Genomic DNA, 27,068 nt, shown 5'->3' with positions numbered 1-27,068 from the left:
CTCCTTGACACATTTCTTTTCGAGCCTCTCCCATATGCCATTGGAGGCTGTCCTGTGCGTAGCGCATACCTTAAAATCTCCAGGCACTGAAATTGATTTCGTCTATAAATGACGCCGAAACTTAAGAAACCTCCTTGCCTTGCTCGTCCAGCAAACAAGGAATATCCGGGAAAAAGTCTTCTGAAACAGACGTTATGTTCAAGCGAATCCAAATGGTAATTAGCCCTCTCCGCTTTTATGCATCTCCAATCCTCCGGCTTTGAACTGTCATCTTTTTTAACTATTATGTTTTCCTTTGGCAAGCGAATCGTCGCCTAGTCGAAAAACTCCAAGGTACTAATATAAAATGTGAGGTGTAGTTCAAGAAACTTGGCAATTGCTATGCTCCTTCGTGTTGGCTGTCATGGGTTGTGTTTTGGGTTCCTGTTTAATAGGCAGTGTTATTGGACCATTGAATGTTACCTAATCTTTGGTAGAAAGTTAGTATGGCAATAAAATCAGGTAAAAACTGATAGACGCCGAGGGATGGTTTTACGCAGTGGTTTTTTTATCGCAGTGAGATGAAAGGAATTGTAAGTGGACTAAGGCCTCTTGTTTAAAAAATTTCACCTAAAAGATAACTTTGAGGCCTCCTTTTCTATTTTCTCACCTTAAATAAAAATATAGTAGCAGCAGCAGGGCAGTGGCGCTTAATGCAAGCAATTGCGATGTTTTTTTATCATCTCAAGGCATTAGTCGTCCCAAGTCCTAACTGTGTTTTGAGACTTGGATCAAACTATCAGACTGACCGGTTCAATCGATTGAATTGGAAACTAGACAAGCATTCAGTCAGGCTTGTTCTAAAAAATTGTCAAACAAAAACTCGATCAAATCCAATTTTTGATTGGATTTAGTCGAAAATCGAAAGAATTGCTTAGAATCAGATTTTTTTCATATTTTTCTTTTTTACCTTTTTATTTTCCTTTTTTTATTGTTTTTTTTTAGTTACTCTTAAATGTCTTCACATATTTTACCATAAATTTCTCTCAAACAATTCTAACAAAAGATGCAAGGTCAAAAAGGGGTCTCAAATGGCTGTTGGTTTCAAAAAGACAGAATTGAGAGACCTAGTTGGTGCCTGGTGGACCGCAGGGCCATTCTTAGATACGGGCCGTCATAAATAGAGGATCAACCGTCAATACCTTCCCGCTAATGGTCTTGTTGTGATCTCCTTACTGACGTGTTATCTCTCCATTGGATCAATTACGTGGATGGATTGTACCACAAGTCCAACCCCAAGATTTGAGATGCGGAATTTAAAATGCCCATTAACATGCACTATGGGTTCAAATTCTGTACTCTTCAATTGAAAAATATTTTAAAACTAGTTTTGTACCCGCTCGTTGAACGGAAATCTTTAAAAAATAATAAATTATTTAGTCAATTTTATAAAAATATTGATATGAAATACAAACTTAATGTCTATTTTATTATAACATTTCTTAAGTATATTACTATATACGCATTGTAATACAAAGTATTCTTATAATATAAATTTGAACATCTAATAATTTACTTCAGCAATTAGTTACTTTTCTACTTCTCATAGTGATAACATTTCTTATTTACTTCGGTTCCCTATGCAGTACACAAATTATTGGCATGAATTTGGAGATATATCTAATAAAAATATTTATGTCTCTTTTATTTATATCGCATTACTTTCCAATTCCTTTTTTTGGGTAGGAAATAAGAATCATATAATATTAAGAATTCTTATAGAAAATAACAATGGATATATATCCAAACGAAAAAGGAGCAAGCCACGTAGAAAACTACTTGCCGTCTCGTTAAACTACGTAGGAAAGAGAAAATATGAAGGGATAAGAATGAGAATACGACTTTATTATATATATATATATGATTATGTAATAATAGCTTATAAATTAATCTTTTATCAAATATATTATGACAATTGAATGCACGATAGTTAATTTGAAATTCAAATTTTGTGTACGTATCATATATATATATATATAACGATGGCAGAACATATAATGTTAGTGTATATAAAAATTAAATTCATAATTTATTATTCTAATGTAGATGCTGGGTCATTCTAGACAGAGGTGGCAATTATACCCAAAACCCAACAACTCACCCAATCTATCCACTAATTTAAGAGGCTGGGTTAGGTAAATTGGGTGTTGGGTTAATTTTGGGTCGGGTAATAAAAATTCACATGTATTTTGAGCGGTTTGAATAATTAAGTTGGGTACCCATTATCCAACTTAAAAAAACAATGGAGGCCTCTCGTCTGGGAATTTTCAATCCACCACCGTTTTCTGAACTTTAAGCATTTTGGCACATTCTTGTCAACTGCATCGGGCTTGCTGTTTTTTTTTTTCCCCCTTTAAGACAGCAAACTTGCAAGTCCATACACATCTTGTTCCTTTACTAATTGGTTTTAGGATTGTGAAGATTACTGTTCAACTGCATGTTAATGTACATATACATATTTTTTTCCATTGTTATCTTTTGGATGGGGAGATTCTATTAGCAACTCGTGTTTTTAAGCATTTACTAGTCCCTAAAAAATCTAGCAAAATATGCAGGCAAATTTTTAATTGCTTTCATAAGTTGCTCAATTATTAATTAAAATTTGTCAATTAGATCATTCATGGGTCCAATTTTCTTTCTTCTTCATCTTTTTTTTTTTTTTGCCCTTTTTTGGCCATTGACATGAAGGTTTATCACAAGACAAGATTGATATTCAACCACAATAATTGTGTAAAAAGTGCAAAGTGAGGTTATTTAATAATGAATAAAAAGAACCCAAAAGTCACAAATCTCAAATGAATTGGATAGTGATATTTGAACTAATTGGTTGAGAATTGTATCTTTCTTATCAAGTTTCAATTTAATTAAGGCGTGATTGGATCTTGTTTAATATTGGTATAATATTTTTTCATGCTATATTCAACTTGGACCAAAATTGTTTTAGTATGTGAAAAAAAATTTTTGTATGAAAAAATATATTTAAAAGAATTTATGTATCAAAATCTATTAATTAATATATTGGGTCTTGGGTTTGAGATGACCCAATATGACCCAATTCAAAATTAACCCGATTTAAAGTTGGACGGATTAGATATAATCCATTTAAATAAAAACCCAATATCAACCCGTCAAACCCGTCCAATTGCCAGGTATAATTCTAGATAATGTCGTAGCTGTTTCTATCTCCAGTTAATGTAGGATTGTATTGAGTGTTGACAAGGAAAGGAACAACGATCTCACTTTTGGAGCAAACTAACGGTGATTTTTTTTTTCTCTTTTTTTTTTGTTTTCTTAATCGTATTTTACCTTTGACTCTTCTCACAATCAAGGTTCTAGGAAAGCATGGTACGTAGTCTAACGAAACTGCAAAAAAGAATTTGTTTCTTGAAATTGAAACATCTGAAGATATTACGAGGCGAAAGTCAATAAATCAATTTGTTTGGATAGGGTATTATTTGAAATATTATTTAGAATAATTACTGTAGCACTTTTTATGATATGATGTATGTAAGATAAAAAAAAATGTGGTTGAAAATATAAAAAAGTGAGTCGAAAAATATATTTATGATACAAACGAAATATTATTTGAGATAATAGTGCTATCTAAACACTCTACCGGCTATGTTTTATTAGTCTATGTAGAATCTTCAATCAATTGACCAAGTACGAATTGTTTTTTTTTCAATTGAAAGACCTTGAATCTAATCTATGACCAAATATGAACACTTCTTCAAAACGATTGGGCTGACATTGGAATTTGATAAATGAAAAAAGCTCAAATAAGATGAGCCAGTAGTTCGATGCCATTAATTCTTTACCGGACCACGTCCCAAAATATAACAAGAAGGAAGGCCAAAAAATTTTCTAAAACATCCCAACAGGTAGGAAAAGGAAAGTGATGTAGCACCAGTACGGCGTGCCACGTGTATAGTTGAAACACTTTTTTTTTGGAAATTTTTTAAAAAAATATTATAGCACTTATTTTTTTATATGCAAAACGCATGTATGGGACATGAGATGGCAGTAATTAAGAAATTAGTATGCCACTGGAGCTTGAATGAAAAATTGCCATTTCATTGTACCGTGTGTCATCGTTGACGTACGTGGAAGTTTTCTGTATGGTACGAATTTCCCAAATTGCCCTTAGATGTCCATCGAGGCATCCAGTTCCCTGCAATTCACTCTCTCTCTCTCTCTTCGGTATTGCATCTTATGGGGGTATATTCTCCAACTCCGCTTTCTCCGTCTCTTTAAAACCTCCACACTTAAGACCCCTCACCCCTGTTGCGTGATATTAAAAACCATTTAACAAGAGAGATAGAGAGGGATTAGAAGAGTCGCTAGATTGGGTTCTTCCTTTTACTACTTTTTCGTTGATTCCAAGGTGATGTAGTTACTCATTTGGATTCTCATTCTTTTTTGGGTTTTCTTCTGCTATAGCTTCTCCTTATTTTTTCCCCATTGATTGAAAGTGATGTAATTTTGTTGAGCATTAATTATCTGGGGTGCTGCTCTTTCAACTGGTTTATTGGTGATTTTAGGTGGGTGGGGTCGTTTTCTTCTTTCTGTATATAACAATTTTTTTTCTTTAAACACCCATTATTTCTCTGTGATTAGTTGTAACTGCGCTGCTTGATGTTGATCCAATTTGGTATGATTTTTTAGCGTTTTTCTTTCTTTTAGGTTGATCTTTACTAGTCTGAGTTAGGACATTGGATGATTAAAAATTTGATTTTTATTTTGTAAACCTTCACGTTGGAGAGTGGACTGCTCCATGTTTCTTCAAAAAGTAGTCTTTTTATGACAAAGTGTGTCGAATTGGTTAAGCGTCGAAGTAATTGACTGTGATTTTCATGTGTTATTAACTAAATTTGACGTTTCAGTTGCATTTTTTTCCCTCTCTTGGATAAATCACAAGATCCAATGTGCGCAGTCTTGTGGAACTTTGATTCTTATAGGTTCATCGCTTCATTTTCTGAGTGCGATGTTCTTTGGCTTCTCAATTGCGTCCCAATTATGCTGGTTAGAAGTTACAAATTTGCGTTGTTTTCCAAATTCTTATGGTTGTTTACTTTGGTGGCCTGCTTCCATGGACTACTTTTGTTTGCGTTTGTTCTTTTTGGTTCTTCCTCTTAAACATGTATGTTAGACTTGCTTAGCTGGGATTGTACCTACTCTACTTATCCCTCTCCCAAGGGGCCACATGAAAATAAGAAAAAGAAAAAGAAGATACTTCTTTCATAAGTTCATTTTATATTTCAATTTATTATGTTTTGCTTGGTGTGAGAGTGTTACTTACAATCTTATGGGCTCATTCTTCTACATGAAAGCTTTTTGATGAGAGTTCTGAAATCTACATATTTTAGTTTATTTGTCCAATTGATATGTATTGGGGCATAAGTTACTTGCTGATTATTATATAATATTAGGATCAAATAAAAATCTTATTAGATGAGAATAGCTTAATAGCTCAACCTTGACCAGTCATGCAGCATCTCATCATTTTTATTGATGCAGTAGAGAAGGAACCAATGGAGATATAAGAAGCAATAGATGGGCAATTACCACACTTCTTAGATGTTAAAGCATCACCGTAATAGAGAAATTGTGGACTTGAACCCATTTAGGTGGTTGGGAATTTAAAAGGGCAAGAAATTAGTCAAATGACAATACAACTTTAGGGACAGGAGGTGGAAGGTGAAGAATAGGAGGCATGAAGTCGTTTCACTCAGCAACATCTGTGGCATTTATTGTAGAAATTGGGAATTAAGAAAAGAAGGCAAAAGAAGCTTGACCAGTAGATAGAGCTAAGTTAGTGGGATGTAGCTTTTTGAATCCTCAGCGATAGTTTTGGGATGGCTAGGGCTTTTACTGAAAATTACATTCATTCCATCCTGGTATGAAGTATTGCATATTTGTTGTGAAAATAAATATGTATTGCCAAATGTGATATACATATCTTTTATCTATTTGTTTTAGTTACACACTTGCATTCTAGAAATGATCAAACAATTATGTGAAAGGTCTTCTTCTGATAAAAAATGGAATGCAGTGATCTTGCACTATTTTTGATGATTATGTTTGCCTTTTATGTGTCATTGGCTCTTTAGGTGGCTGCTTCAGTTTTATTGCTTTTGAGATGGTAAAATGAAGATGTCGAAGTTGCAGGATGATCAATTAGGAAATTGGTGCTTGACTTGATGCTTTGCTATGAGGACCCCTGCAGGGTGTGACAGATAATTCTTGCTGAAGTTTACATCATTTTGTGATAAGGGCTTTTTTTGTGGAAATTTGAAGTTTACTGTTCTGGCGTAGCATATTTGATACATACTGATGCACGAAGTGGTACCACATTTTTGTCAGAAGAAGAATATGCAAACTCCTGTTCAAAAAAGGTTACCTAGTGGATTGTCTAAAGATCTGTGGCTTGTGGCGAGGGAGGGATCTTTATCTGATGTAGATTTGGCATTGGCATGGCTTAAGAAGAGTGGTGGAAATGTCAATGCAAGGAATTCGTTTGGCCTCACACCTCTTCATATTGCAACCTGGAGAAACCACGTTCCTATTGTCAGAAGGCTGCTTGCAGCTGGTGCAGACCCTAATGCTAGGGTGTGTTTATCTATTGATCCTTTAGATCTTCCAGAATTTGTAATGTTATGCATGATCACTTGTTGCTTATTAAAATGTTAGTCGGCAAATCAAAAGGTAAGTTGACAAGGCACTGGGCTATGTCTCTGTCTTAGTGCTTGTGAAGATCAGTTGCAAAAGAAGGAATCTAAATTGGGAATAAATTTTTCAATAGGGACCACATGCTGTGAAGATAATTTTTTTTTGGGTTCAGTTTTGTATCTGGTTATCCTTGAAGTAAATGTCTGGATGACAAGGAATTTGTTATGAAGAAAACCAGGTGAATTTTCAAAAATTAGTAAATTTCTTGTATGTTGCTGCCTTTTTCCTTAGTGGGAGGGGTAAGGCGTTTGATATGTTTTTTGACTAATGATCGATATCCTACATGATTATTTTTTGTCTGATATGCTATACCTGTTATATTTTAAGAGAAATTATTAGTTTTACAAATCTGTTGCTTGTAGCTTGTATTGTAGGTTGGAATTTAATTTTGATGCCTGTTTAGTATTACAAATGACATGGCTGCTACATTTCTCTTCATGCATGTTGTTCTAAATGCCTCGTCTTGCTATTGAGTTATGCAATTAGAATGAGTTATATTACTATCTATCTTCATGCCAGTTTAAAATAAATGGCTATGAGAATAAAGAGGAAATATTTGGATGCAATGCCACGTGAACTCAGACTATTTGCATGACTCCATGTTGAGTTATCACTTGACTTGAAAGTCTAAGCTGTTAAAGAGCAAACTAATTTGTTTACTATCATTACCTAAGTGTAGCTTTTACTTCTCAGGATAGTGAATCAGGATGGAGTAGCCTTCATAGAGCTATGCATTTCGGTCACCTCACAGTTGCTAGTGTGCTTCTTCAGTCTGGTGCTTCTATCACATTGGAGGACTCTAAATCTCGAACGCCTATAGATCTTGTATCCGGACCTGTGCTTCAGGTTGTTGGGGATGGAGACGATTTAGGTAGGCAATGTTTTGGAACATATTACATAGAAGGTCTCATGCTGATGAATGTTAAGCAATAGGAAATGATATTTACGCTGATATGGTTTGTTTGTTGTGTATGTTATAGTTGCTACAGAGGTCTTTAGCTGGGGGAGTGGTGTGAATTATCAGCTGGGGACTGGAAATGCGCATATTCAGAAGCTACCATGCAAAGTTGACACACTCTATGGTTCTTATGTTAAATTGGTTTCTGCTGCAAAATTCCATAGTGTAGCAGTTACTGATCGAGGTGAAGTCTATAGCTGGGGATTCGGGAGAGGTGGCCGTCTTGGGCATCCTGAATTTGATATACACAGGTAAATAACTAGAATAGCTTCAACCCGTGCCCCCCCCCCCCTTTTTCCCCTTGCAGGTTCAAGAATCCAGTATTGATACTTGATTTATTGTAGTTTTCACTCTTTTGAACTAATTCCATATAATTTCAGGTCTTTCTAATTCTTAAAGTACTTCTATTTAGTTTTAGCACCTTTTAGATTTTATATAGTCTGCCTTTTTCACTTTGAATGTTGTATTATTATTCTTTGTTGCCCATCTGTCTCTGTTCACCGATGGATTTGTGGGGTTATTTGATGCATGCTGATGTGTTTGTTGACCAATGTTTTACTGTGAAAGCTGGTTGTACCTTCTTTTCTTTTTGCTGTTTTCAATCATAATATAATTTGTTTGAAGATAATCGTCTACCTATTAAGTTATTTGAGAAACAGTTAAGATAGCACTTACTATCAGATTTCTTGTTTTTTTTTTTCTCATGCTTTTGTTCAAGATTTCTGAAATTCTGCACATAATTTACATGATTTTTTTTTTTTGCACAGTGGTCAAGCTGCAGTTATTACTCCTCGGCAAGTGAGCTCCGGTTTAGGGGCACGCCGAGTTAAAACAATTTCTGCAGCTAAGCATCACACTGTTGCTGCTACACAGGCTGGGGAGGTTTTTACTTGGGGTTCCAATAGAGGTGAAATTATTGATATTTCTTATGAATTTGAGATACAGTCTATTTCATTGCTGTGTTTTATCTCTAAAATAAAGATCTATTATGTTGATTTTGTTCATAATATTATTGTGCATCCCTTATCGATGTTTTTCTTTTTCCTCGATTTCTTTTTGTTCCCCTAGTAGATTTCATTACGTAAAGGATGGATTATGGCAAATGTTTTTAATAGTGTGTGCGCTTTAAAGTTTTGAAATTGCTAGATTGACACGAGAAGAATTTGGGTCTTGACACTTTTTAACCTTTCTTTAATACTTTGCAGAAGGTCAACTTGGCTATACATCTGTTGATACTCAACCTACACCCAGGAGAGTTAGTTCTTTAAAGGCAAGAATAGTTGCTGTTGCCGCAGCAAACAAGCACACTGCTGTTATTTCCGATTCTGGTGAGGTGTTCACTTGGGGCTGCAATAAAGAGGGACAGCTTGGTTATGGCACCTCTAACTCTGCTTCAAACTACACTCCAAGATTAGTTGAATACTTGAAGGGCAAGGTTTTCAGTGCAGTTGCTGCTGCCAAGTATCACACAATTGTTTTGGGAAGTGATGGTGAGGTATGTTTATATTATCTGCCTTTCCTCCTCTTGTTGGAGTTGCCACTTTTTTTTTTTAACACTGCCTGATTGAAAAGTTAAGCAATTGTTATGGCTTTACACGAGTAGATTTCTTTTTTTTTTGCCCCCCTAACATGTCCTGGCACATGTGTGATGCTTAACTTTGACATGCAAGGAATAATTAATCATGATTGGCTGGTAAATGATAATTATTTGCCACCTAATGAAGGATCTTATAGTCTGTGGGACAAATCTAATGTATTTATTTGCTTAATCTAAATTTAAGACAAGTAAACTTGATACTGTGCTGGATTTCCTGAGGTTCACAGAATCTTTACAACTTCCATCTCCATTTTTTGATTGGCTTGTGACCTATCAGAAACAAATCTATCTCTTCATCAGGAATGTGATGTCTGAAGTTGTTCAATATTCTGAGAATTGTTCAATATTCAATATTCTGGGTTGTTTAGCTGATGACTAGGACACGGCAAAGTTTGTACTAGGTAGTCCCGAAATCTAATTGTCATAGACTTGATTCAAATGATCAGACACCTGGACATTTATGGTAACTTCCCTTTAACTTGCAGATGTTCATATAGTATTTACAGAATAAGATGTTAAAGTGATGATATTAATGATCTCATGTTTCTGTTATATGTTAGTCATTTTGCAGCTCCATATTCTTTGGCAGGTATTCACTTGGGGTTACCGACTTGTTACCCCAAGACGTGTTGTTATTGCTAGAAATACGAGGAAACTTGGGAACACTCTTCTGAAGTTTCACAGGAAGGAGCGCCTTCATGTTGGTGCCATAGCTGCTGGGGTGACGCATAGCATGGCTCTAACTGATGATGGGGCCCTTTTTTATTGGGTTTCATCAGATCCTAGTCTCCGTTGCCAGCAGGTTTTACTTAATTGAGCTAATTATTGCTTCCTCCTCTGTGACCTTTTGTTTTGAAGAATGTTGAATATTCATCTTTGTTGTATAGTTATATTCACTATGTGGGAGAAGCATTGTTAGCATCTCAGCTGGGAAGTACTGGACTGCTGCTGCTACTGACACTGGTGATGTTTATATGTGGGATGGAAAGAACAGAAAAGATGAACCACCTATTGCAACTAGGTTACATGGTGTGAAAAAGGCAACTTCAATTTCAGTAGGAGAGACACATCTACTGATTATTAGTTCTCTCTATCATCCTACATATTCTCCTAAAATTGTCAAGGGTTCTCAGAAGGTCAAGCAAAAGGTCAAGATTGAAACAGATGAATTCGATGAAGGTTTTATTTTTAATGATCTAGAGTCTGACGATGTCTCATCCATTGACCCAAAGGAAGGCATCATGAAGACCGTGCCAAGCTTAAAAACTTTGTGCGAAAAGGTCGCAATAGAGTACTTGTTGGAGCCACGAAGTGCTATTCAGCTGCTAGAAATTGCAGATTCACTTGGAGCAGATGACCTAAGGAAGCATTCTGAGGTATAACTGATGACTTTTCTGATTTAACTTAATAGGTATACCTGGTTTCTGGCTTTTTGGTTGTTTGAAATGTGAATGAGGCATCAACTTGCTCTTTTCTGTCAATTTCAAGGTTGTGAGCAGTGAAATTTTACTTGAAAAAGGGTGTTTAACTTACTGGCCACCTTAAGCTGGGTTACCCCATATGGGAGACAACTTGCACTTTTTTTGGTTTTGCAGTATGCAGTTGCATACCATGCTATGGAAGATGGTATTGATCCAAGTGATTTTTTAGCCTCAACCATTTTGTTAAACTTATTAAGGGGCTTAAGCATTCTTGGCTTGTAACCTAAGTGGGTAACTCAGAAGGGAGAGATCACTTGATAAACATTGTCAGTCCCTTGAACACCTAAACAGTTATTCTGATTTTGTTTCCACAAATTGCCATGGATGGCTCCTATTTTGTAAAAACCATTCTTCACCAGTCTAATAGTAACCAAAAGAGTAGCTGAAATTTTTTGTTCTGTGAGTATAATGGCATTGTCACGCGATGTGTTTCTTTGTTTGGGGGTAATTGGAGTTTCTTTTTCTTATTTTTTTTTCTTCTTTCAAGTTAATATGTTCCTGTTCAGGGTGATATCCTTTATCTGACCACAGCTGGCTGAATGCCTTTAAAGGAATGTGCTATTTTTTCATGTTCCCTCATTGATCTAGTGTGTTGCCATTGGACCTGTTTGATTGATTAGCACCTGAGTAAATTTCGAGAGAGTGATTTTCTGTAATTATCCTTTCACTTTAAACTCATCAAACTTGTATTCGCGATGTTTGGTGCTTGTCTAGGACCAGAATTGCTACTTCTATTTAATTGATGAAATCTTGTAAAAATGAAACTATTTTCCTGCAGGAGATTGCTATTCGCAACCTTGATTACATTCTTGCTGTCTCAACGCATACTTTTACCAACACTTCGTTGGACATATTGCTCAGCCTTGAAAAACTGCTGGATTTGAAGTCAACTGAATCATGGTGTTATCGTCGGCTTCCAACCCCGACAGCTACCTTCCCTGCCATCATCTACAGTGAAGAAGAAGATAGTGACAGTGAATTTCTTAGGAAACGTGACACCTGTATACAGAGACCATCCTCCATAGCAGAGAGAGCTGTAAGATTAGATGGCTTTTTGCAGTGTAATGATGATGCCAAGGAAGCAGTTTCCAAACAGGTTCGAGCTTTAAAAAAGAAGTTACAGCAGATTGAGATGCTTGAAGAGAAGCTGTTGAAAGGTCATTCCCTGGATGACCAGCAAATGAAGAAACTCCAGACCAGGACAGCTTTGCAGAGCTTGCTTGATGAACTTGGGGCGCCTATGGAGACTCTTCAGGCAAAAGCATCTTCTTCTGTTTCTGTTGATGGTAAAGGCTGTAAAAAAGCAGTGTCCAAAAAGCAAAGAAGAAAGAGCAAAAACAGGGCAGGAAAAGTTGAAGAGGCATCTGGTAATTGTGAAAAGATTGATCACTTGGATTCCATAAAGACTTGTGTGGAAGTTGAATCATCTCATAGTAAGCACAAGGTAAAACCTTGTAGTCTTTGCTGTAGTTAGATCTTTGATATGTAAGAAAGTGTGTTTTAATTTTATTTAGTGAAAATAGAAGAGAAGCATGTTTTAGCTAGGGATGTTCGCGGGAAGCTATTTATATTAGTTGTTCATTGATTAAATTATTTTCTTCAGAATTTACCACTTTGCTTGGTCAAAATTTTCTGAGTATCTCTGACTCTATTATGATAAGTCCCCATCAGGTTATAGGCATTTTGTGAAGCTTGAACATGAACCATGTTACTTCTTATTGCCAAAGTTGACATGCAGTCTCTGATTTTGTAGCTTTTTCATTTCATTATTTGATCTCATATGTTAAGGGTTCTGAAAATCCAGTTTATAGCTGGAGTATAGTGTTTGATGATTGTTACTCATTGTATTTGGTGCTTTAGGATGAAAGTGGAGATCTTGAGGGATTTGCAGATAAACAATTTCCTGAAGATTCTACTAGCATTACGAAAAATTTGGCAGAAGTTGAAAGAAATAATCGTTCATTGCATTCTGTGTCAAGGAAGAAGAACAGAAAAGGCGGGCTTTCTATGTTCTTGAGTGGTGGTCTTGATGATGCTCCAAAATGTACTGCACCTCCTCCATCAGTGCTCAAATGTGAGGGTCCTGCTTGGGGTGGTGCTAAGATTTCTAAGGGTTCCTCCTCTCTGCGTGAGATACAGGATGAGCAGAGTAAAATAAAGGCAATAAAGCCCGCAAAGTCCACCGATCTTGTGGAAGATATTACTGATGGAAGCAGTGGCACCAAGATTCGGTTAGGTTCATTTCTGCCCTCCAATCCGATACCTGTTGTTGCAACACAGACGACTCAAGCTTCTGATGGAGAAAGAAACACACCACCTTGGGCTGCATCAGGGACTCCACCTTCTCTTTCTCGTCCGTCTCTCAGGGACATCCAACTGCAACAGGTATGGGGTTTCTGAACACACGCTTTCTCTTATCTTGATGTGCCTTAATGAGTTACTGTGTGTCCATTATGAGCCCCTTCTTGAGCAGCCTACCTGACCAACAATATTGCAATTAACTTCTTTTGTTTATTTAGTTGGTCAATTTGTTTTTCTCAACCCAGGGAAAACATCAGCAATCTCTTTCCAGCCCAAAAACGAGAACCACTGGCTTTTCAGTGGCAGGTGGTCAAGGTTCACCATCAGACTCCGGTGGTCTGAACAGGTGGTTTAAGCAGGAGGTCGAGACACCTTCATCTATTCGCTCGATTCAGATAGAGGAAAAGGCAATGAAAGACCTCAAGCGCTTCTACAGCAGCGTGAAGATCATGAGGAACCCATCATGAGAAGACCATCATGTCTTTTCTGACTGTAAATTCCCTTTTATCTTTTCTTAGTCAGGGTTTCAATGTAAATTAACTGTACAGATCATTTTATTCTCCACCTAGGGCATTGTAACAGTGTAGCTAGTTGGCCAATGGCTTTTTATCTTCATTTTTATTGTTTTGGTTTCTTCAAACTCAAGCTATAAATGTCGGTTCGCCTCTGATGGGTCAGTCCTCACTCCCATTTGGTTCGTCTGCTGCCGTTGGAAACCTGAGATAATCCGGAGCAGGCTCAAAACAGCAATCACAAGGTGCTTCGTTATGGACGGTGGTCTTTTTGTATTTTCTTCACCACCTGACTTGAATAAGGAAGCAGTTTTTGTCATAGGGATTGCAGCAAATTACCCCATCCCTGGCATACATCTTCCTTCAGTACGGAAGCTGGCTGATCAACTCTTTGTAACTGTTGATCAGGACTAGTCAATAATCGTCACTTGGATGTTTCATTTCTTCCAAAGTAGATTTAGCGTTTTTCAATCTCTATTTTGTCTCCTGTTAAAACCTTTCGTTTTCTCCTATTTCAATTTCTAAAATTCTAAGCAAGTTTCCAGTTCTTGAAGAGAGGAGAGAAGGGGGAGGAGGATCGGCCAATTGGGCAAATTTTTGGTATACATGCATACCTATCTGTAGCAACGTTAAAAATCTACCTCACTTTCGTTGTGGGGGCTAAGAAGTTCATTTCCTCTACACACACACTCTTTTTTGAACTCAACCGGGTGACTCCCAGCCAAACATGCAGCTGTAAAATGGGTTAAGATATGCACGTGATTGCCATTTATCTCATTCATCGGCAAACATAAAGCATCGGTCATCCTCAAAAGCGAGAATGATGCCACTTTAACGCAATCTAGCAATCGATTTTTCGTTTAGGACCCAATCTTGAAAACAGGAGAAGAGATTTTTTTTTTTTTTTAAAATATCTACTAGTTGCAGGAGTAAAAATCAAGCAGGACTTGAAATTTTAGCCCCCAGCGGGGAACGAGATTCATGTGCAAGGTAATCAAACAAAATCATATGAAGAAAAAAGGATTTTTTTTTTCTTTGAAAAATGGAAGATCTTGAATTTAGAATCTTTCATTTTATTACCCAACCCAATCCCTCCTCGAAGAAAAATGATATTTGACGGAGTAATTCGACTTAACAGTTCTTTATCCTATTTACGATCTCGATGGCGTTGAGCTGAGGAAGAATTCATTAACTACAAACTTCGCAAATGTTATGATGACTTTTGTGCATGACGGTGCTGTTTCAGATATTGGGTGTAGCAATGTTAAGTCAAAAATCCAATAATTTTTCCTGCTTAGTTCAAATAATTACTTGAATTTTGTCGTCTATAGGCTTGAGCAATTTGGTGAAATTGCAAGCTGTAGGGTGCAAAATTATTGGCTTTCAAAGCAATCACATATTCTTGCAAGTTCCAATTCTTGGACTCGTAAAACAAACGTATGAATTCGGCCACAGGACGCAAGTACAGAAACAGTAAGCCCTTTCCTTTCTCCTTTCAGCTTTTGCATTGAGCCTGATTGTTGTGTCGTGTCGTGTCGTGGGGCTTACGTACATGATTTGCACAGGGAGCGAAAAGAAAGAAACGATTAGAAATGGAGCGAACCAACTGCTAACCACTCTAGGCTAGAGTAGTTGGCCATCAAACAAATTTTAAAATATTTTTTCTAGTGCTGAGAATTCTCTTGATCTTTTTAGATTATTCTTCCCAATGTATTAGGTTCCCCTTTCCGGTTTTCATTAGTGTAGGGTTCTCTTGAGCTCTTTAGATTCTCTTTTCATAGCAGTTGTAGTATAAAATTTATATAAATAACAAAGATTAGTCTGATTGTCTTTTGGAGTTGGTTTGGATGGTTTCGAAATAGTTTAATTAGATTTTGAGATCGTGTGTTCGAATCACCTCTCTATCGCTTATGTATTCTTGAGAGTGTGGTGCACAGACGTGAAAAAATTAGTCTGACAAAATTAGAATACTTTCTTTGTTGAAAGAAAAAAAAACAAAAGATTAGAAATGGCGTGGCGTGGTGGGATCAAATATTCAACATCGTAGGGAGTTTGGAAAGGACGAAAAGTAAAAGGTTGGTTGGTCTCAACTTTGATGCCAATAGTCGTTCGGGGGTAAAATGTTGGCGCTGCGCTGCCATCTCAATTATTTGAAGCTTAATTGATCTGATCTTCTGACGCGTAGCTGACAGACACTCTTTAGCTTCTCATTCACTAACAACTCCTACATAGAAGTTGACCTATGACAAGAAAAAAAAAAATCACTAACAACTCCTTTTCTTCGCATGATGAGAAGGAGAGCTCACTCGTACACGTAACAGCCCAAAATTTCCATCCCTAACTAACAACGCACCAGTCAACCTTGTAAGTAGTAACTATTGTGTTAAAACCTCGAACTCTTTTGTCTTATTTTAATTTCCTCTGACTCTATTGATGAAGGCAGTATAATTAGTAGCAGCGGCAGCAGTATGAGTATCTTCTTTTCTTTTGCCTTTTCTAATTGATGAATATTGATCCATGTTCGTAACAAGAAAATCAAGACATTAGGTCTAACTTCCTGTTTGGTAAATGAATTTTTTTGGTGTAATTTACTTAGAATTTGTAGGAAAATTTGTTGAGTTGTGTAAAAAATTTTCTTTTTAACAAAAAAAAAAAAAACCTTGCCTTTTTTCCAGTTCTTTCTCTTTCTCTTTCTTTTTCTGTCTTTTCCTCTCCTTCTCCCCCGTCTCACTATTCTTCTTCTCCGGTGTCGGCGACTAGCGCTGTCAACCTTCTCTATTTTTTTTCTTTTTTCTCTCTCCCTCCCTCCGTCTCATCTCCTCCCCTTCTCCTCCTCCCTCTCTTCCTTCCCTCTCCCCCTCTTCCTCTCCTTCCTCCACCTCTCTCCACTCTTCTCACCACCTTCTCCCCCTACTGCCCTTCCCTTCTCTCATACACGATCTAGTCACTGCGATGAGATAGCAGGAAGAGTAAGGAAAGGGGGAGAGCGGAGGGGAGGGGAGAAGGAGAGGAAGTGATAAGGAAGGAGGAGGAGAGAGGAGGGGAGGAGAGAGAAAAGAAAAAATGGTGGCTTGTGGCCAGCGACTTTGGTAGTGGTGGGTTGAGGTGGGGGGAAGAAAAAGAAAAATATAAAGAAGGGATTTGTGTGTCTTTTGGGTATTGTAAGGTGTATATTTTTAAATTTTCAAGAGTTTTTTGAAATTATTTGAGTTAAAGTTGTTAAAAAAACTTGTAAGAGAAAAAATTGGCAAAAAACTTGAGTGCCAAACAGGGTCCAAATTAGGATAAAAATAATGGTCTGGGTGCCCTATAGCACTTGTTAAGCTATATTTGATATTTATATTTTTTGAAATATAAGATTAATTAGTGGAAGTAAATAAATATAAATGAGAGTAAGCACTATTAAATAGGAAAAGTTTGTAGATATAGAGTACATTTTATATACACTGTCACGATTGGATGGATGATGCATAAATAATTTTGAATTTAAAATTCAAATATTGCACGTGTCATATGCCTAATGGTGATAATGTATATATACTGTATATAAGATTAATCCATAAATATAAGGGTGGATAATAATTATTAGTATGTATATATTTATTTATATGATAGATTAGGTGAACGTCAGGTTTGTTAACAAATGCTCTAAGGGCACCTGTTAGAAAAACCCTAAAAATAATTACTATGCTTGTCTAACAATGCATTCTATGTTTGTACCCACCAAGTTTATCACGATATCTTTAGAATGTCATCCATTTAACATCAATCTAGATTTAACTTTTGGGAACAAAGCGCTACGGTGTATCAAAATTAACCGTGATTTTAACCAGATATATTTCACAACCAAATTAATTATGGGTGCTTTCCATCATCGTGCCATTAGTATATAAATGGTCACTAATCCTCCAATTGACCAGTCATAACAGGGAGGAAGAGTTACATTGATGAGAAGCAGAATTTACTGATTAGATTGGACTTAAAAGCGAAGGATTGCTTTGAAGCTCACAGCTGTGGTTTTTGACGATAATTCGTAAAAATTGTTCAAGAAAATCTTGTGCTCCACAAACACAAAGTTCAGAATAACAGTCGGTAAATTACTGATATTTACCCTGTCAGAACTAAAACACAGGATGGATGTTCAATCAAATTCCTTTTGCTTGTCATAATCCATTCGTTCCACATTTCTTGAGTAGGAGATAACTGATAAGAATCAGGATCGTAATGTCCTCATTTCCATATTAACAACTATTTTTTGTTGTAACGCCCTGCTGAAATAAATCAAGCAAACCCGTTGCTTCCTGTCTCTCTCACTCTTTCTCTCTCTCTCTTTCTTATTTTTATGTTTTCTTTCCATCTTCTATGCATGGTTGCCCAATCACAGCAGAGTACACACAAATATCACGCAAATATACACAACACAAACTGTGGTGTTGATAGGAATGGAGCTTTTATAATATGGCCGGTGACGCTTTTAGATGATGATGGATATGATGGACTGTTCATCTGGAGTTCTTGTCACAACTTTAAAGACTTGTGAGCCCTGATCCTTGTGTCAATCCTCCTCCCTCCTCACTGTGGCCACAGTGTTTTCTCTCTCTTTTGTCTCTTTTTTAAATAGCGATAGGGGAAGGCCCATGTCCTCTCCTATGACCCATCTACTCGTTATTTTCAGTGCTAAGCTTACACTCTTGCTGCTCTGAACTTTACTACCACTACTTTATAGTACTTCTACTGAACAGAGAGAGGAGAGAAAAGCTAGCCTGTAAAATTGAAAAGAAACGGAAGTCCTCCTCATGTCGTGGCGCAGTCATCAGGCTCTCTTCATTCTCTTCACTCTTTCTTTGATGAAGAAAAACAAAGGGCTCAGAACTCAGAAGTATAAGACAAGACTATCCCTCCAAAATCAACCAGCTTTTTATTATTTTACTCCTAATATGACCTGTCTATCATGTGATTGTCCACATGTGCATGCACATATTTATGTAGCAGTATTTCCTTCCCTTATTTTATATAAGCAAGTCTCCTCCAAGTCTCCAACCACTATTTGATGTCGTTAGGTGGGCTAGGCAGTAGGAATTATATACACTAGAATCACAAGATTGAGAGCTTGAGAGTGCTTTTATTTTGCAGCTTTGTGGCTAGGTAGCTAGGCATTCATTGTTGAATCATGAAGAGAGAGAAGCGAGAGAAAGCCGAGAGAATCAGATTAATTTCTTGGAGGAGGAAAAGGGAAAGAGGGCGTCTGGAATGAAGTTTGATCCAAGATCCTTTAATTTGATGACTTACTACTACTACACTTATTCTTATTAAGGATCTCCTTTCTTTTCTTTGATCCCAACTCAGGTTAGAGTTTGTGATAAAAGGCTCAACGATCTGTAGTGATCTCGGACCAGGCTTCATTCCTCACGCCCAACTTTTCCAAGTTTCCATCAGCCCCACATCCCTCAGGTCAGGAACAACCCTCTTATACTGCTGGTACACCACTGCAGGTATATCATCTTCTACCCTCTGATTCACAAAGTGAACGAAGAACAAAGTAACCAATTGGTCATTTCCTTTCACATCACAAAAAACTCACACTAGTTAGTTGTTACAAGATCAGTGCTCAAAAATTTCAGCAAAAAAATGGTCTAACCAGGAACCAAAAATCCACTTTGACGGACTCTTTGATGATAAAAGTAGTTCTGTACGTATATGCTTGTTATTTTGTCTAGTATGTCTTTGTTTTATTGCCTCTTGTTTTTGGATAATTGAATACGTAATTAGTGGCTTCAGTTCATTCACTGAGAAGTAGGGTTTTGTTTGCTTTGTTTTCCTTCTGTTGGTTGTCGCATCTCCACGACCACCCCCCCCTTTCCCCACACCCAAAAGAGTGGTGCAATGATCGGAAAAAAAAAAAGTCACCACATAAAAGTTACAGTGTAAACCAGATCGACTAGTAATAAACGCTGCTCACGTAAGAGAAGTGAATAGCTTTTGAAAGCATAATTTATATTCTTGATAGTGAAGCATCATAACAGACAAAACCAGCCTTGTTAGCAATGCTAAGCATCTTTGTTTCTGTGTCTCAGGTTTTCTCCTTTACTTTCTTGCTTTTTCTTTCTTTTGCAGATTTTGGGATGAGATGCTATGCAAATGACAACACGAAGAATTAGGCTAGTACCCTAATTTTGCAAGGACAGATTTGTTCTTCTTATGTGACAATGACTGTAATATTTGATGGCGAGTTTGCAGATTTATGCAGGTATTTAGTCAGTAGTCGGGCATCGTTTTTAACCTATACCAGTGCGCAGCTATGAATCATCACTGTTAACTATGTATGTTGCCTTCGTATTTTGCTAACCTCCAGTTTGTTAACTATCTAGGAATTTTGCATCTTTATGAGGAACAATATCATGAGATTATAAAACTTGATATCAACTATTCCTTGGGTCATTGACTGATGCTCATTCTTGAACTTATGATTTGTATTTCATCCAAAATGCCTGTTGGCTCTTCTTGGGGCATTTCATTTGTTGGTGTTCCGCCCCTCTTGGGCAAATACTAAAAGATATATATATATATATAGGACTCTTTTGTATTATTGCTTTATTGGTTAGACATTATTGGCTTTCATTTTAGACGGTTGTTGGCTTAAACTAGTGGTGTTTATATCTGGAGGGTTACATCTTTGAATGATGCCAGATTTACATACCAAGTGAATGAAATATAGCAATTTTGTTACTTAAAATATAAAAGTGACAACTATATATCCAGGTGAATGAAATATAGCAATTTTGTTACTTAAAATATAAAAGTGACAACTATCAATGCGTGCGTCTGGATCAATTACATTATTAATGTGGGAAGTACGTAACGGAGGGGAGAATAGAATACATAGCTCCATGCCTTTCTTTTTAAAGAGCTGAAAAAAATAACAAACTTGGAATGCTAGAAATTCTAATTGAATCCTTTACCTTTGCGCAAAGGAAGTTTAGATTCTGAGATGAAAGTCTTGTCAACTCACATCCTTCCTATCCCGAATTGTTAGACCTAGGACTCGAACTCTAAACCTAACAGTCGCGAGAGTTCTAAGAGTCCTGCCCTGACCGAATTGTTGTTCCTTGTGATGTCTGGATTAGAACATAAACATTTTGGAGTAAGTACCGCAATGAAATTATTGACTGTCAATGAGAGCACTGTTGCAGATGTTCTGAATCCGAGTTTTGTTTCTCTCAACCTTTTGCTGTAGAAAATTTAGGAAGCAGCTCACCTGTAAACTTAGCATGTTTGGATTGAAGTTTCTCGCAGAAAAGGTTTTACCCTCTCCGCGTGAAGACATGTTTTAATCACTTTTACGCCTCACGTGCATCAAATCGTTACCATAAATTTTCTCAAAAAAAACTTCAAAAAATAGCAACCCAAACGTTAAATTCCCCAAAATAAATGTGCATCTGGATGAAAAACTTGAGCATTAGGAATGTTTTGCCCAAAGTAAAAGTGAATTTGGATGAAAAACTTACAAGCATTGGGATTTTCCAGTTGGGGTCAAGTGCCAAATGCCTTGCTTTCTGCAGTCCGTACATTAATAACTCCAGTACAGCCCATACAAGCTGTTCAGTTCGTGTCCACGCCCAATTACTTTGTATTTTACAGCAAACGAGAAACGAGGCATAAGTGTACAACCACGTCCATCTGGACCCAGCCCAGAACTTTACTGCAGTTTTGGGGTGCTGCCTAGTTTTCTTGAAATGGGCTTGCCCTATACGCTCAGATATCCTTAGCCCGTTTATGAAAATAAGCCCATCCTAAATTAAAGATAATAATTACTGATGCATACAGCATGTTGCAGCAGTGCCTGATAATTCCCCTGATTCTTATAATCTATTGTCAATCCTTTTTTCAGGAAATGGCGTCTCAAAGATAACAAAATGTCTACTGAGCTTTGACGAGGGATTCATACACTCTTTTAGCATCACTCGACACCCAAAACAAACCCAAGAAAAAAAAAGAAAAAAAAAAAAAAAAAAGGGGAAGAGAGAGGGGTAACCTATAGATTTCTGGTTCCTCAAGTTTCTTCTATGTACTTGTGATTATTTAAAAAAAGGAAAAAAAAAACTTGTACTTGTATTTATGTATTGAATATTTTCTATCTATGATGCAATCTTGTTGTGATTAATTGCCAAATTGTGAGCTATGAGGAATGCGGAGGTAATCTTAGCCACTCAACAAAGTTCTCTAAATCTTTGTAGTAGAATTAGACTGTTCGACCCTAATATTCCCACCGGAAGGCTCACACAAGGGTCAGCTTATGGCCTTTCAATGTCCTCAACTCCAATGTCGTCACTCGAGGAATTTTGGTTTTGTGGAAAATCTCCCTATCTTGTGAGCGTTGAAAATTCTCACTGCACTATAATACGTTCTCCTAAAGATATATTGATTTTGGGGTCATTTAATTGATTGCTCTTTTCAATTTGCTTTACCATGCATGCACGTTAGTAGTCCGCTTGGATGTGACCTGCAAATATGCTTGAGCGTATTTTTTGCCCTTCATGCTCTTTATAGTTTGGTGTTGAACTTGCTATACCAATCTTTACCAGAATGTAGCGCAACGATCCAGAGCTCCTACTTGACATAAAAAGGGAAAAGAAACAAGAAATGATTCTCACAGAAATGAAAGAAAGCGGGGATTCATCAGTGGATTGATTTATTTTATCAAATAAAATGATACATCTCCAGGCTATGGGCAAAAGTGTGGAAAGCGCTTGGCCGGCCAAAGCATGGTCGGCGATGATAACAAACCACCAAAAAGGGCACTCCTCTTTGTCAAAAAGCGAACCAATCACTCATCCTGAGTCATCAGTAAGGCGGCCAACAAAATTCCCCATCCACCTTTCAATCTCTTTGCCATCCCGAGGTGTGTGGGCTAATTGTGACTCTCTGACGGAAAAAGGGAGCTAGCCAAAGAATCTTCTGCAAATGCAATATATCCCAATCCTGCCCAACCGAACCAAAAGAAAACAGAAGGCAAAAGTGAACCCTGCCTGAATCGTGGATGGCCACATCAATTTGTTTTGGTAAGTTAATTACTTTATACCACTCACTTATAAACACGGCGGGACATGTAAAAGCAAAATCCTGGGGAATCCTGAGGAAAAGAAAACTCGTTAAATTAAGGAAGCAAGAGAAGAATTTGACCGTAGGGATATGCTGGGCAAAGTGGCTAATGCTGCAGCCGCTTGCACATGAAGTTAAGCATGTTTTCCCATCCGATTTCCTCAATCTAATGAACTTTTTCCTCCTCGAGATGTCCAGCTAAGACTTCCACTGCTACAGTGTGCTTCTCTCAGTCTCCCAAATTCGCCATCTTTTCCATCAAGTACATCCAGTATGAACACAAGTGTCCCTTTTCTCTCACCCATCTCCTTAATTCTCTCCAATCCCAAAAGTTAAAGAAAACCCATCAAGAAGCAACAATTATTGTAACTAGCATTCCTCGTTGCTGGCAACCTAGCAGACAGCTAATTTAAACCAGTAAACTCATTCATCTTCGTTCTCCCTTCTTTTTCCGCGATGGGCACGGTAAGGAAACTCATTGTTGAGGTGGTCGATGCACGTAACCTTCCACCAAAAGACGGTCACGGGACGTGCAGTCCTTACGTGATTCTTGATTTTTATGGTCAGAGAAAGAAGACAAGGACAGTGATCCGGGACTTGAATCCAGCATGGAACGAAACTCTCGAGTTCAACGTTGGCAAACCATCCGATGTTTTAGGTGACATGCTTGAACTGGAGATGTATCACGATCGAAAAGTCGGACCTACCACCAGGAATCATTTCTTGGGTAGATTAAAGTTAAGCTCAAGGCAGTTCGTCAGGAAAGGTGAGGAGGCGTTGATTTATTATCCGCTGGAGAAGAAGACTTTGTTTAGTTGGATTCAAGGTGAGATTGGGCTGAAGATTTATTTTGCCGATGAAGTTATACCCCCACCTGGACCACCAGCCTTACCAACTCCACCACCGGAGGAGGCCAAGCCCGAGCAAACTTCACAAACACCGGCCGCCGCAGAAGAAGCTTCACCCGAGGCAGCAGCTGCACCTCCTTCTGATTCACCACCACCTCCCCCTGAGGCAACTGAACCGGTGTGTGAAAAGCCCGATGCGGCATCTGAGACTAACCCAGAGCAACCTAAGGAGCCAGCATCTGGCGGTGAAAAGCCCGCTACAGAACAGCCTCCAGTGCCACCTGCCGAAGCCGCACCACCACCGGAAACTGCTAGTGTGAGTTCGGATGTTGCTGACCACGAAAAGCAAGACGTGGCCCCTGATCATTTACCCGCCCAAGAAGGGACGGATCCTGTGGACCTGAGTCCTCAGCAAACAGTACAACTTGATAATGGCCTTGATCACATGATGGCATCGGTAGCCTCAGGATCCATGGCTGAAGTCAAAATAAACAATATCAACGGTCCTCAACCAATCAGCCGTGTTTCATCAGTCAGTAGTTTCTTGTCTGATGCATCTGATAGATCTACAATCGAACGGTCCTCGTTTGATCTTGTAGAGAAAATGCATTATCTCTTCGTCAGAGTAGTCAAAGCTAGATCTCTTCCGACCATGGGAAGGCCGGTCGTGAAGATTGTTGTTTCCGGCTGCCATATCATCTCAAAACCAGCCCGGAAAACCACTTTGTTCGAGTGGGACCAGACATTTGCTTTCAGTCGGGACGCACCAGATTGTTCCTCCATCCTGGAGATCTCTGTGTGGGACCCAATACACGCCATGTCAGGAGGCGGCTCGGCTGACGTGGCGGGGCATAACTTCCTAGGTGGGATTTGCTTTGACGTGAGTGAGATCCCACTGCGGGACCCACCCGACAGTCCGTTAGCCCCACAGTGGTACAGGTTGGAAGGAGGCGGAGCCCACAAGGGGGACCTCATGCTTGCCACGTGGGTTGGAACACAAGCTGACGAGTCGTTTCCTGAGGCGTGGAAGACCGACACCGCAGGTAATCCTAATTCCAAGTCAAAAGTCTACCAGTCCCCCAAGCTGTGGTATTTGAGGTCAACAATCATAGAAGCACAAGACATTTTTCCGTTAATGTCGTCAAAAGAGTCATCATTTCAAGTTAAAGTCCAACTGGGGTTTCAAGTCCAGAAAACGAAATCATCTGTCTCCAGTAACGGATCTCCGTCATGGAACGAAGATTTGGTATTTGTAGCAGCTGAACCGTTCACGGAGCACCCTCTGATGTTTTCCCTGATAGAAAACCGGCAACCTAAGGAACAAGTCATGCTAGGTGTCGCTAGCATACCGCTCGCGTCCATAGAGCGACGCGTTGATGATCGCAACGTGGTTTCCAGATGGCTCACACTTGAAGACCCGAAAGAAGCAAAAAGGGCGTACAAAGGCAGAGTCCACTTGAAGCTGTGTTTTGATGGTGGGTATCACGTGATGGACGAAGCCGCTCACGTGTGCAGTGACTACCGTCCAACCGCCAGGCAGCTTTGGAAGCCCCCTATTGGAACTGTTGAATTAGGAGTCATTGGGTGCAGAAATCTACTCCCTATGAAGACGATCAAGGGCAAGGGGTCTACAGATGCCTATGCGGTGGCGAAATATGGCAGCAAATGGGTGCGGACACGTACCATATCTGATAGTCTGGACCCCAAGTGGAATGAGCAGTATACATGGAGAGTCTATGATCCGTCAACTGTGTTGACAATCGGAGTATTTGACAGCTGGGAAGTACTAGAATCCGATGGCTCCAAAGAGTCGATGCGGCCGGATTTTCGTATAGGGAAAGTTCGCATTCGTATATCTACCTTGGGCACGGGCAAGGTGTACAGGAACACATTTCCTCTGTTTCTGTTGTCTAATAATTCGGGCCTGAAGAAGATGGGCGAGATTGAATTGGCGGTTAGGTTTGCACGTGCAACGCCCACGCTGGATTTCTTACACGTGTACTCTCAGCCATTGTTGCCGATGATGCACCACACGAAGCCACTCGGCATGGTCCAGCAGGAGGTGCTGAGGACGACGGCGGTGAAGATGGTGGCTGCACACTTATCCCGGTCGGAGCCACCGCTTCGCCGAGAAGTGGTGACCTACATGCTGGATGCAGACTCACATGCATTCAGCATGCGAAAGGTGCGCGCAAATTGGTTTAGGATCATCAACGTGATTGCGGGAGTGACTGACGTGGTGAAATGGCTGGACGACACGCGTTCCTGGAAGAATCCGACGGCCACCATTCTCGTACATGCGTTGCTGGTGATGCTGGTGTGGTTTCCGGACTTGATCGTCCCAACATTTGCATTCTACGTTTTCGTGGTGGGTGCATGGAACTATAGAGTTCGACCGCGCGATTCGCTCCCCCATTTTGATCCAAAGCTCTCGCTGGCGGAGTCCATCGATCGCGACGAAGTGGACGAGGAGTTCGATGCGATGCCGTGCGCGAGGGCGAATGAGGTGGTGCGGGCCAGGTACGACAAGCTGCGGATGCTGGGGGCACGTGTCCAGACGGTACTGGGTGATTTTGCCACGCAAGGGGAGCGACTGCAGGCTCTGGTGGCGTGGCGGGACCCACGTGCCACGGGGATCTTCATCGGGCTGTGCTTCGGGGTGTCGTTCATACTGTGTTTGGTGCCATCAAAAATGATAGCGATGGCCTTCGGGTTTTATTACCTGCGGCATCCCATATTCAGGGACAGAATGCCTTCCCCAGCTTTGAACTTCTTCAGAAGGCTGCCTTCGCTCTCTGATCGCATGCTGTAGCTTAATAATATTTATTGTTAAAACCTGGTTAATTTGGGCAAATGGCATGTTAATGGGCCATGCTTATTCTGAACGGCTTGGATTATGGATATGATAGTAGTTGAATTATGGTAGAGGAGGTTTACATTAAATTAAGAATTTGAATGCCAGCACTAAGTCTATTCTGATTTCAGCTTCCGCCATCACCAGTGTAAAGGCGTATAATAATTGCATCCAGCTGAATTGCAATAAGCTGCTTCTTGTCCAAGGAGTGGTTAGGTGGCGAAGATGTAGGAGGAGGGGCGGCTATCCCCCATTTTGTTGGGTCTGTCCACTCCTATCCTTTGTAACCCATAAATATATATATATATATATATATATATATATATATACAAGAAATGCGCTCCACCAACAACCGTAAATATCACACACACTATCTAAGGGAAACCCACAACTCAACCCAAAAGGGACGCTGACTTTCAGGTTACACTGAGAATCTTAAGTAGTACACACGCACCACTCACAATCGATGTGGGATAGAGGAAAACGCGCTCCAGGGTATGCCAATCGATTACTTTCAGCAGCAGTAGCGCACGTGATATTTATTCCGAAAGAGATCAACTGCAGCTCCTCACTGTATACATTACTCCCAAGGAGTCCGGCTTATTTGGAACTGCATACGAAATAACAATCACACAATAGTCCCTTGAGTT

At 38.9% G+C, this 27,068-nt stretch overlaps 2 protein-coding genes and 1 long non-coding RNA gene across 7 annotated transcripts; all 3 read left to right on the top strand.

The window, feature by feature from the left end:
• The first annotated feature begins 4,219 nt into the window (after positions 1-4,219).
• LOC113692116 (uncharacterized) lies at positions 4,220-14,092 on the top strand. 5 transcript variants are annotated; one of them, XM_072052479.1, is made up of 13 exons: positions 4,220-4,423; positions 4,923-5,061; positions 6,150-6,266; positions 6,403-6,648; positions 7,462-7,639; positions 7,749-7,977; positions 8,494-8,633; positions 8,932-9,221; positions 9,913-10,125; positions 10,211-10,699; positions 11,583-12,248; positions 12,665-13,189; positions 13,324-14,092. In XM_072052479.1, exons 3-13 carry the CDS (start codon positions 6,240-6,242, stop codon positions 13,570-13,572), a joined length of 3,252 nt encoding a protein of 1,083 aa, XP_071908580.1. In that variant the 5' UTR covers positions 4,220-4,423; positions 4,923-5,061; positions 6,150-6,239; the 3' UTR covers positions 13,573-14,092. The 5 variants fall into 5 exon arrangements, with proteins under 5 accessions (XP_071908580.1, XP_071908579.1, XP_071908578.1 ...); XM_072052478.1 differs by lacking the exon at positions 4,923-5,061; XM_027210480.2 differs by lacking the exon at positions 4,923-5,061 and having other exon boundaries at positions 4,222-4,423; positions 13,351-14,092.
• A 3,658-nt stretch (positions 14,093-17,750) lies between these two features.
• LOC113691498 (uncharacterized) lies at positions 17,751-20,203 on the top strand. Its single transcript, XR_011815771.1, has 2 exons — positions 17,751-18,496; positions 18,751-20,203. It is a non-coding gene; the product is annotated as an uncharacterized lncRNA (long non-coding RNA).
• Positions 20,204-22,378: 2,175 nt separating this feature from the next.
• Positions 22,379-26,607, top strand: LOC113694035 (multiple C2 domain and transmembrane region protein 16). Its single transcript, XM_027212886.2, has one exon. It carries the CDS (start codon positions 23,173-23,175, stop codon positions 26,374-26,376), a length of 3,204 nt encoding a protein of 1,067 aa, XP_027068687.1. The 5' UTR covers positions 22,379-23,172; the 3' UTR covers positions 26,377-26,607.
• The last annotated feature ends 461 nt before the right edge of the window (positions 26,608-27,068 follow it).

Source organism: Coffea arabica, chromosome 6c, assembly GCF_036785885.1.
Source record: "Coffea arabica cultivar ET-39 chromosome 6c, Coffea Arabica ET-39 HiFi, whole genome shotgun sequence".
Taxonomy (NCBI): domain Eukaryota; kingdom Viridiplantae; phylum Streptophyta; class Magnoliopsida; order Gentianales; family Rubiaceae; genus Coffea; species Coffea arabica.
Note: the sequence above shows the minus strand (reverse complement) of the source record. Positions and strands in the feature narration are given on the sequence as shown.